The 12,278-nt window shown below is 43.6% G+C and overlaps 1 protein-coding gene across 1 annotated transcript in view; it reads left to right on the forward strand.

The window, feature by feature from the left end:
• LOC126188220 (uncharacterized) overlaps window positions 1–11,942 on the forward strand; it is a 68,819-nt gene extending 56,877 nt beyond the window's left edge. Inside the window, exon 5 of the mRNA XM_049929771.1 lies at window positions 11,661–11,942. Coding sequence (XP_049785728.1) covers window positions 11,661–11,772 — 112 coding nt within the window. The 3' untranslated portion in view covers window positions 11,773–11,942. The remainder of the gene's footprint in view (window positions 1–11,660) is intronic.
• Window positions 11,943–12,278: the final 336 nt, after the last annotated feature.

Genomic DNA, 12,278 nt, shown 5'->3' on the forward strand with positions numbered 1-12,278 from the left:
TTCTACCCTACCTGCCCGATTAAGGAATCTGACATCCCACGCTATGATCCGTAGAACGCAAGTTTTCTTTCTCCTGATAACGACGTCCTCCTGAGCAGACCCCGCCCGGAGATCCGAATGGGGCACTATTTTACCTCCGGAATATTTTACCCAAGAGGTCGCCATCATCATTTAATCATACAGTAAAGCTGCATGCCCTCGGGAAAAATTACGGCTGTAGTTTCCCCTTGCTTTCAGCCGTTCAAAGTACCAGCACAGCAAGTCCATTTTGGTTAGTGTTAGAAGGCCAGAACAGTCAATCATTCAGACTGTTGCCCCTGCAACTACTGAAACGGCTGCTGCCCCTCTTCAGGACCCACACATGTGTCTGGCCTCTCAACAGATACCCCTCTGTTGCGGTTCCACCTACGGTACGGCTATTTGTGTCGTTGAGGCACGCAAACCTCCTCACCAACGACAAGGTCCATGGTTCATGGGGGCGATGTAAGATATTACAGACTAAAATTGTCTGTGCTCATTACAAATAATCGTGTAAGTTGTGGAAATCCCCTCTCCACGTCATGACGTGGCAGGAGTGTCACGTCCTCTTCCAGAACATGTGCTCTTTCCACACCAGCAAATACCTACTCATGAACACCCTCTCCCACCACTGGTTCGTCACCTTCCTCCTGAATGAAACCTTCCTCCTGCCCCACCTTACTATTCGTACCTCTCCCTATCTCCTCCACCGAACTGTTGCTCCTTGTCCCCAATAGCAGGGTGGAGTCGCCATTGGCCACCTTAAGCACATCCCTGTCCAGCCACAATCCCCCCACAATGACCCCCCCCCCCGAACACCTTATCCTCATTGTCTTCTTCTCCTAAACCACTGTCAGCTGCGCCACCATCTATGTATGCTCCACTGCTCCTACTCCCTGTGACTTCATCTCCCACACTGATCGCACCTTTTCCACCTGTGTGATTGCTCCTGACATCATAACTGCTCCCCTGCCGCCCTTCGGCAGTGGCATCAGTTGCTCCTCAAGGTCCAAGGTGACACTGCTCCCCTTCCCCAGCACACCCATCTCAAAAGAAACACGATCTCTGATGTTGTCATTACCTCTGCCGACTTCCTTGGTCATATCACTGTCGACACTCTAGACCGTACAGGTAGCAGCCTCCTGCCTGTCCTACTCACCATAACGTCTGCTCACCACCCGCCTCTAGCTCCTCGCCCTACACTCCCTCCTAAGATCGTTCATGACTACCGTCGCGCCAACTGGGATGCCTATCAGGTATCCATCGCCACCCAGATCGAAAGCCACCCTCTTACCTACCACCATCCTGACGATATCGTCCACGCTCTGACCTTCCTTCAGAAGGCCATTACTGATGCTGTGGAGGCACATGTTCCTACTAAAACCATCCACCCCCACCGTCCCACTCTCCCTGTGCGGACTGTCCTCCTCCGCGAATCCCGCCGCCTCTATCGCTTCTTCCTGCACATTCAGGACAGGGATACACTCCAACGCCACCAGCAAATACAGCAACCTGTACAGAACCTCATTAAAGCAAATAAACGCCGGGACTGGCGCCAGACCTGTAAATGACTCAACGGCACCCTCCTTTCAACTCCTCCAAGTACTGGTCAGCCTTCTATCACCTTACTCGTTCCCATTCCGCACCCATTTATCCCCTTCTCCATAACGAGCGCCCCCTTCCCGAAAACCTCAGTAAGGCCAACCACTTCGCTTTCTACCTTTCTGAGGTCTTCTTCATCCCTGATGATCTTTTCCCCACCCTCATGGAATGCGCTGATACCTTGGTTGCTCCACTTGCTCCCAGTCCCCAGTACTTGGGGCAGATGCCCCCCTCCAAGATAAACACTCCAATCACAGCACAAGACATTAAACTTATCTTCCGGTCGAAATGCAGCATGGTGCCTGGTCACCACTGTGTTACCTACCACCACTTCAGAGAATGCCCCTTTCCCTCCTGACTGTCCTTGCCAATTTATACAAAATCATCCTATCTACTGGCTTCTACCCCAACCAGTGGAAGACTTCCGACGCCCTCTTATTCCTCAAACCCAACAAATCCCCTTCTGTCACCATTTCCTATCGTCCGATCTGCCTCACCTCCGTCTTCAGTAACCGAATCCAACCTCTCCCATCGTACCCATCACTACTTCCATCAACACCACCTCCTCCACCCTACCCAGTGTGGCTTCCGACCCTCCTCCTCCATTGAAGACCAATTCCTTAACCTCATCCACGTTCTCTCCCTCCAACTTAACTCCTGTCACTCCGTCATTTTTGTTTCCCTTGACCTCCAAAATGCCTACAACGGCTTATGGCATCCCAGTCTCCTCTTTAAACTCCAAACCTACGCTCTGCCTATCCGTTTTGTCCATCTGGTTCCTTCCTTCCTCTCACACCGTCCTTCCTATATCACCCTCCACAACACAAATTCCCTTATCTTTCATCCCACTGCTGGCATCCCCCAGGGCTCCATCGTCTCCCCTCTCCTTTATCTCTTGTACTCCACCGATATGCCCAAGCCACCCCCACCTATCCACCTCCTTCAATATACTGATGACACCACCTTCATATCTCTCTATTCTACCCTTCAACAGTCCCAACGCACCCTCCAAACCCACCTTGACCAGTTCACCACTTGGTGTAACCTGGTTCCTTCGTATCAACCGCTCCAAAACCCAGGCAATCATCATAGGCTGCCCCACCCGCTCCTTCCATCTCCATGACTTCTACCTAACCATTAACCCTAAGATACATTGGCCTCACCCTTGACCATCACCTCACCTGGACCCCTCATCTCCTGACCATCCAGCAGAAAGACCATTCCCTCCTCTGCCTCCTGAAACTCCTGAAACACCCTCCCCCCCTCGCTTTTATAAGGCCCTCCAAATCCTAGAACTGCTCTGCCCTGCCTTCCATATCTGCCTTCCTTCCCCCACATGACTCCTGTATGACCTCATCCCCTTCCCCCACCTCCTCATTTTCCTCAAACATCTCCGCATCCTTTACACTGTCCACATGCTTGATGCCCCCACCCCTGGTTTCCCCCTTCTACTCCAACCTGCGCCTGTTGCCTCACCTCTATCGCTGTATCCCTTCCTCTCTCCAACTCCACACCCTCCACCTCCTTCATCAAGGCAATATCCAGCACCTCCCCCTCCCAGATGCTGAACTTCACCATGACATCTACCCTTCCTGCCAACTGTAGCCTGGCCTTGTCCGCCCCCCCTCCCCTTCCCAGGGCCCCCCATCTCTTCCCTGCCCGATCCCCCCTTCAGCGCCCCCCATTTCATCCCTCTTTCTCTCCCCTTCTTCACACTTCCTTTCCCTTCTCCCTCATCCCCCACCCCTGGCAGATCCTCCCAGGTTTTTATTGGCTCAAATGGTTCAAATGGCTCTGAGCACTATGGGACTTAACATCTACGGTCATCAGTCCCCTAGAACTTAGAACTACTTAAACTTAACTAACCTAAAGACAGCACACAACACCCAGCCATCACGAGGCAGAGAAAATCCCTGACCCCGCCGGGAATCGAACCCAGGAACCCGGGCGTGGGAAGCGAGAACGCTACCGCACGACCACGAGATGCGGGCAGGTTTTTATTCATCAAGTGTGCTGCATTAGTGTTGTGCCCAGTGCCATTCTACAGTGTCATCAGCGATATGGTTTTAATTGTGTGCTCAACCTGTATATAGTCCATGACTGTTCCATGCTATGCCATCCATCAAGTGGTTGTTTTAATCGTTCTGCGACTTTTTATGTTCTGGTCATACTTTGCCTGGTGCCTTTTAATACTTACTTTTTTAGATTTTTACCTGTGTTTTCCAGTCGCTGCTTTTTTTATGCTTTCTTCTCTTATGCACCCCCTTTTTTGTTTCTATGTTCTGCCATGTTTTCTTCTTTATATTGTCTTAAATGTCTTCCTGTCTACTTGTAATGTCTTTTGGCTGAAGAGCAGCGCCTTTGCTGCTGCCAGCTCGCCCCAAGTGGGAAACTGGAAATACAATAAGGAAAGAAAATGGAAATCCTTTATGAAAACGCCTACACACAAGGCGATGAATGGTTTGTCTAAGTTACAAATTTGTTTTTTAAGATAATACCGAAACACATATTAAGGTGATACATAAAGTTTCGTGGACTGGTAACTTTACAAAGTGAAGTACACAGCTCATGTCGAGTCACTGAACTTAGTTTATTATTTTATTATATCATGAAGATATTTCAGGTGTAATAATAGGGGGCTTTAACAAGACATTGAATTAAATCAAACGTTCACAAAGTAGCACAGAAAGGTAAGTGTCTTACTCATCTCGATGAAGAAACAATCCATCAAATATTCCAAAAAAAACAGTTCCTGCTACTTGCCGTTGTTCATTAAACACTTGGGATTTGAACGATTGTTAATGTAAACTTCTAACTTCAATTATTACCGTTATTCTCAATGTTCAATACAGTAAGTGAATTTTCCTCTTCTATTGGCTTGTGGTTATGGCTTTGTAGATGTGCTCCCAGGATGCTGTTGCTGCTTTTGTAGCCCGACCGTGGTTCCCTAAAATGTTTTCTAATTTCTCTATCCGTCTGCCAGATACAGTAACAGCTACATGACTCTCGTTAAATGTTATATACTCCCACATTACAAAATTCATTTACGAAAGGCTCCAAACTACAGCGCAGAAGTTGCCCTGACTTTCTACTTGTCCTGATACATATATGTTACGTTTTCTGAAAGTATTTGCAACTTTTTCAGGAAACGAGCCATAGTATGGCAAGGATGTGTTAACTTTGCCAAAATGTTTCATTCTTTAATACGATGAAGTTATTTATGTCTAGATTTTCTTCAAAGCTTTATGAGAAAGTGTTACTGAACTCAAATCGCAAGAATACTTCCTAACAGGCTCATGATAACCCGACAAAAATGTATTTTAGTCCAATAATGCGCCTCTACATAAATTTAAACCACAAACCAGCAACTCACTAAGCATCTGACTGAGCGCTTCATAACCGTGAGACTATTCCACTGTCTCGATGTCTTCAGCAGCGTCCAGTATTCATAACCTCCTTACTTTTCCCGTTCTTGAACTCTTCATTCTCGAGGGTGCTTTGCTGGAATGAACGACATTACATATATGCTGCTAAGCCATCTTACCTTCGTAGGTGAGCGGAACTCATAAAGCAAAAATCCTCACAGAATTCCAAGAAAAAGTATTGACTCGTTCCAGAGGTCCAGTACAGATCTTCAAAACATTATTAACTGATAGTAAATAAGTTTTGCACCCATTCAATTACCGGATTTCTCCACCTGTTTTAGTCCAGTTGCTATTCTACAGCTTTCATGATGCACACGTCATCACAGTTCGTGTTGTATAAGTTCTGATCAACATTTCAGGCGTCACTTTCCATCTCTGCTGCTTCAGGGTGGTGCAGTAAGTGACGCCGTAGGAAAACCGGAAGGAGCAGTAATAATTAGCAAACAAGTTAACACAAAACGGAATATTTATTTAACTTACATTTCTCCATCTTACGAAGACTCATTACGAATGATGCGATAAGAAACGGAGACCAGCTCTCTGTGTCAACAAGGAAGACTCTGTACTGAAGCACGAACGTTGATGTCGAAGCTGCGACCAGGCGGCGTCTGCATTGTCTCCCGAGTGAAGTGCCTCCAAGCGTGTGTGGGCTGAGCTGCTGGTGCCGGCCTTCCTACACTGCGGTGGCAGAGGGCGCTTGTGGTGCAGAGCCAATAGAGGTATGGCTCAGCGAGCGCGCGCCATTGGGTCTGACAGATCCTGTGCGACCGTTATCAGCGTCTAATGGAGACTTGCAATTCCGTTACCATCTTAATGACGCCAGGGAGTGGTACTGATACGTGTTACCACATCCACAATCTTACTGATGTGGTAAACAGTCCCTATAAACCAGATATGAGGGACACAACCTCATTACAATGCTAACTTCAGCTAGTTAATTTATCACAAACGTATTAAATGTCTGTGTCTCTGAAGAGTACTCCAGCCATTTCAGCATTGGTTCCCATTCCTGCTGGTAACAATTTCTTTTCTTTAAAGTTCTTCTTATTGCTCGTCAGTTCAAGTTTTTATATTTCTTGACAGTCTATTTTGAGCTCACAAGGGTGACACGCAACTACTTCGGCGACGATGGTCAGCTCTTGGCTAATGATGCTCATTGATCCCTAAACTGAATAAAAATGGTATAGAACAGTCATATTTTGTGTTTAACTCTACATATTTGCACTTGTTTCGCGTAACAGCTACGAGAATAAATGATTTCTACAGAATAATTCAGTTATTTTGCAGCTCTTCAGATTTTCACTTCACAGAATCCTATTACTGATGGAAAAACGCGCATGTGTTCATTCTTTAAGTGTACAACAGTTTCTGTAATTGCAACCTGATATGTTTACATTTTATAACTGATTTCTAACAATGAACTGGAAAGCGACGTCAGAGATAAAAAACCGTACGCGCTAACAGAGGCCCATGCTGAGCACCATTATAATTTAATGTTGTACAAGTAGCTAACTTTTTAAATTTATACATGAAATTCAACTTCACTGTAATACGAACTTCCAGCATGTTGGAATAATTGTAGTCAGCAACTTCTGTTTGTCAGTACAACGAAAACCCAGCGAAAGTTACAAAGTGATATACGATTTTGACTATCTTTCACGATGATTTGAAAATGGTTCCCGGCCCGAAATAGTCATCGAATAAATAAAAAAAGAGAAACTTGCAACTTCGGTTGGTTTTTAGTTTTACTGATTAACTACAATATTTATAGATCTACTACCATGTCCTGCCTAAAGCGCTTCTTAATGTCCCATCATCATCACCCACACTGTTTGTACGTGTATTTATGCTGTGAGATGACTAGTTTATTCTAGAGATTATAATATTCACATAACTAAATTTACCAGTCTGTCGAATTGTCACTTTCAAGGAGAAGTTTGAAACCACCAGTACGATGATGTAGCAAACACAGGAAAGAAACGTCAACGGGAGCTTCCAACCCCCCTAACGTGATTGTCTCAAAGCCATGCCTAGTATTTTTTTTTTCATTTGAAATCTCTTTCTATGTGTTTTAAATATTTTTATTTATCTTCAGTAATATTTAAACGTTTGGAAATAGTGATCTAACGAATAAAAACAAATGACCAAACAACCTATGCTGGCTGTGCAGTAGTGTCCAAAGATTACTTTTCTTTACAAAATGTAAATTTTTTGGATGGTAATCTCTGTATAAACGTCTTTTGAATTCTTCTCACACCATGGACAAAATAACACAGACGAATATTTAAACAAAAGAAGGTTCTATAAACAGAACTAAATTCAAACAAAATGAGTAATTTTAATAGCGATTGCCACAACATGCAGAAAAGATAAATTGGCGAAAGGAACAAACTAATTTACAGTAAATACATACAAATGTTCAAAATCGCGTGGACAAAGAGTACAAATGAAAAAAAAGAACGAAAGGAAATAAAAACTGAGAGAAATAAAAGAACTTAAACTAAGAGAAAATTACGAGGTTAAGAATTAGAAATGTAAAATTATTTTCAAACTAATTAAATAAAACGAATCATCGCAGTCGTTTCGGTAAAGATATAAAGAAAATAGTTGTTTCCGAGCAACATTTTTCGATCCCATAACCTTCAGCACACCCACCAAATAACGTAACGCTAGGATAAGGCACCGTTTCCAAAATAGAAAAAATTTTTTGTCGGTTACTCGCAAAAGAGAACACAACAAGGTGAATTGCTGAACAGTATGATACCATGAGCCCTAACCTACATCACCGTCTAGGTGGTTTCATAAGAGTCTGTCACACCGCCATGGATCTCCCCTTGTTTGATTTCGTCACAAAAAGAAGACTGCATAGTCACACGCACCATAACGTCCACAGCATACATGCAACGTGTCTGCAGAACACCACCGACCTCTGCTGACGGCAACTGGCTGCGTTTTTCTTCCTCACCCCAAAGACATGTCTCTTCGCCCTAAGATGACGGCAAGCTTTTGGTTGCCCCATTCGCAGTCTCTTAATGTTTGTCATTGATTCCATTCTATTAATAATGTTTCCAAGATTCCTATTGTTCATCAATACACTTAATTATTTATCAGAGGAGAAATGCTCCTATCGGAGCACAAAAAATGCGAATATGTCCCTGTTTATTTAAAAAACTGACCGAAACGTAGGGTGCCAGCTGCCTCATACTACGTTCCTCAGAAACTTTATAAATGTTCCCATAAAGTAAGGCATACGAACATACTCGCGCATTTTTAAACATGCAGCTCACCTCAATCTCCCACAAGCTCCCCTAACTGTAACTCACTCACACCCACTAGTCCATCGTTGTAAGTCAGTCATGCCCATCCATCCCAAACTGCCCATTCTTACTCATTCAGCCCAAATCATGTCATTATATCTTTATGTCTCTCTGTCATTGTCTCCTGTGTCACAGCCAAAATCCCCTCCGTTCTGTCCTACTGCCTCTGCCTATATCTCACTGTCGCTCTCTCTTACTGCTAATATTTCATTACTTACTTCCTACTGCTGCTGTCTTTTCTCACTGTCACTATCTTTCTCGTTGTCATTGTCAGAAATTCTCTCTCTCAATATCACTGGCCTCCATCCACTTCCACTTCCTTTTTCTCTCTCTTCATTCCACCCCCCGCCCTGCCCCCCCCCCCTAGCTTTTGCTAGCACCGTTCTTTCGCTGTCAACTATGTTCCACTTCATTGTCTCCTTTGCTCTTTCTATAACACAACCACTGTCTACTATCTTTCGGTATTTACTACTTTTCCGTTTCTTTGCCACTGACACTGTCTTCTCAGCATAAAAAAAGGTGAAAATGCTCACATGCGAAAATATTTGGAAAAGAAGTATTGAGGAAAGTAAAATAACGTACCTGGTATTCCTCTTTTCAGTCAGAGTCTTTTAAGTAAACAGGATTCACATTCTTTTTTGAGATCTGATAGGAGACTATTGCCGCTGCTTCCCTTCTTTTCACTGCTGCAAGAGGGCATGTAACTTATATGAAAAAAGGTTAGAAAAATTTAGATGGTTTACTTACATGAAATTGAAATAGCGCAAAACTAATTTCACACCTCATCCCAGACTTGACTTGCACAAAAACTTTGGATGCGCTTCCGTACTACAATATGCGGTCGCCAGATGATAACGGAGGTTGTTTACAACATATTTCCTCGTGCTTCGTTTCTCAGAAACGGACAAAGATGTCAAGAACATTTTCACGGTTGTTCGAGATCGAGATCTTAGAAACATATCGTAAAAATTTCAGCCATCTGCTGTAGGCCCACGTAGCCGAGCTTGGAATCCTAGGTTAGAATTTGGTTCACTGGTGGCGGCGAAAACGTTTTTGGGGTTTTTCTAGGACTCGCCTACGAACTAATGATGCGTCCGCAAGATCCATCAAGCCCACCGAAGAACACATCAAATGCAAAAAGAACCTACAGTTTTGTTCGAAGAGGAAGTGCATAATATTTATACTTTTACCTGTACTGTAGGACAGTGACACTATGATATCCTTCTATCGGGTACACAAATGATTCCTAGCCCATGTAAGGTGTCAGGCAAATCCAACACCTTCCATGAAAACCCTGACATGATAGCAAATCCGACAGTACGTCACATAGTTTCGAATAAATCCTGACATGAAATTAACCAAAGTAATACGATCAACGAGTGAGCAAACGGAATACCACAGACTAACACGAGAACGCCTAAATGCATGTCATACCTTCCCACCGTGAAACAGACGCAGTTCCGAGAGGAGAAACGAGAACAGAAGGCGAGAGCAGAGTCGTGTAAGCGAGAAGGCCCTACGATAAGGGACGGACACCCACATTGCCAGCCGACCGCCAAGATCACCCCCAGCCCATGTTAAAAGATAGAGCCCTCCAGAAGAACAGTATAGATCTTACAATAACACTAAAAGGGCCACACCAGTTGCAAGTTTTAGCGTGAGACTTTTTCGTGTCTCTGTTACGTTGCAAACGTTAAAAACATTGCCCCACCACGAAAAGTATAACGTTTCTCATTGGATAGACAGAATTTTTGTAGGCGGAGCTTAAAGTTAACATTGAGACGCTGATTGGTCAGTTGAAAACACAGCCAGATAGCTTTTTTTTAAACCAACTTCGGTAAATTGTAGTAAGGAGAAGTTAGGTGAGAGTTGCTCCCGAGTCGGCGAGGTGTGTGGAGCTGTGCTACCCGCCGCCCCCTGACGCTGCCTAAACACCGACAAGGTAATGAACGCGCGCGATTTTGAGCGCATAAGGCTTCACTCAGAACTGCAGAAGTCTCATCTGTTACATCCCCTATTTGCGTAATACTAGTGTCGATCGTCAATTAAATCTCATGGTGTTCACATTTGCTACTTGAAGTAAAAATCTGAAACGCAATGATTTTTCTGTTATATAATTATTGAGAAGCCACATCAGCCACTGTAATTTACGACAAGTTAGATAAGTAATTAAAGATAACTGAGGGTCACTGTAGACCATTTTGATAGTTTTCTCTTTTATGAAACCTAACTTAAATCTAGATTATAGATGTGATATGGCATAGGTCATCCTTCGATCCATTGTAGAACTTGGAAACCCATTCAGGGAATATTCGTTCACATTTTTGTTGAACGCAGTTGGTTTTTATCATCCGGTATTAAAATATTTCCTTTTATCAATAGTGCAATTTATAAACAATGTTTTGTGAGTAGAATAAAATTTCCAACGGTAAACGTAACTGCTTTTTCGACGTTATTTTACCAGCTAACTAAAAATAGGAACGCCTTGAGCCCCATCCACTAAATTTAGTTAGTATTAAGATTCTTTTACAGGGAGTGCAGCGGAGCTGACGCTGAAATCATTAAGTATTTGGTTATATCATCGCTAGGCTCACTGAACTCTTCTGAACTCTACATGTCATGTGTGGTCTGGCGTCTCCTTACCAGCAACAGGTCCCAGGATCAAACTAGTCAATTCCCTAAAAACCACGCTCAGAGCGTCGTTGCGCGAAAGTGGTAGGGAGACACGACCTAGAACAGACACCACGCAGAATGTTAGACCCAAGAGCTGTCCAAAGCACTGTACCTTTTTATCACCAATAGAACCCTAAATATGAGCACCGGAAAATCACGTTTTTATGCGTGTACTGGCTTTAATATTTACTCATTCCTTTTATACTTCAATTATTATGTGGCTTTATTTCATAAATTCTAAAACGGCTTCACACAGTCTCCGCCAATGATCAGGAGCTCTCAGACATGAAAGGAAGACGACGCAGTGCTCCTTGGCTCAGGCGTTTTAAGTTTTCATCATAGTTCCTCACTGAATGTATATAAAAAAAGTAATTTATTTTCAGAATATAGAACAGTTGTTACAAGCTCTTATCTGTTCCGTCTTTAGTTTCACATCAGGTTCATTGTCTGACTACACGTTTGTGGCTACGCCATACCAATTACATTTGGTTCTACTGTGGTAGCGCTACTTTAGCATTTATAACTGTGAAACAGCTCACATATGTGACTGGGTTCATTCAACATCGACACTGCCTCCTCTTGCACCCACACCTTTGCTATACTGAAACTTACTCTCTTATTGCAGTTGCGTTAAATCCAGTACATCGTCCGGCGGACATTTTCAACAGCATCCTACTCGTCAGGCAACAAGTGTTCCGTGGAGCCGCAAGTTTTCGCCGGCCTTGGCGACAGTCTGAACTAGACCGGTGGACGAGTGGGTGCGCTTCGACTGTCTTACTGCAGGCCCGTTCAGCACAAAGACCGTAAGCTCATCTCTACCATAAAGCGTTCCTCGGCCAACGTTTATCAGCAGTACTATTGTAACATTTGGTACTAATAAAGGACTTGTTGATACTACGAAACTGTAACGTAGAAAATCGTTTTATTAATTGACCTATTTTTTATTAATTGCCTATTTCATGAGGCTTTGAACATGTGTCATTTTTTATTTATTTTTATATGTAATGTTAACGAATAAGACAGTCTAAATGACTTTCAAACTCTTTAGTACGGGGGATTCAGAAAGTAAGGTCTGATCGGTCACGAAATGGAAACCACATTGAAATACTAAAATGTTTGTTTTGCAACAGTTTGCTACGCCTTCCAGCTCCATATGGTCGCCGCTCCAACTGAGACATTTGTCATAGCATTGTACCAACTTTCCAATACCCTCGTCATAGAAGGCAGCAGCCCGTGCTTTCCG

The sequence above is a fragment of the Schistocerca cancellata genome, chromosome 5 (assembly GCF_023864275.1).
Source record: "Schistocerca cancellata isolate TAMUIC-IGC-003103 chromosome 5, iqSchCanc2.1, whole genome shotgun sequence".
Taxonomy (NCBI): domain Eukaryota; kingdom Metazoa; phylum Arthropoda; class Insecta; order Orthoptera; family Acrididae; genus Schistocerca; species Schistocerca cancellata.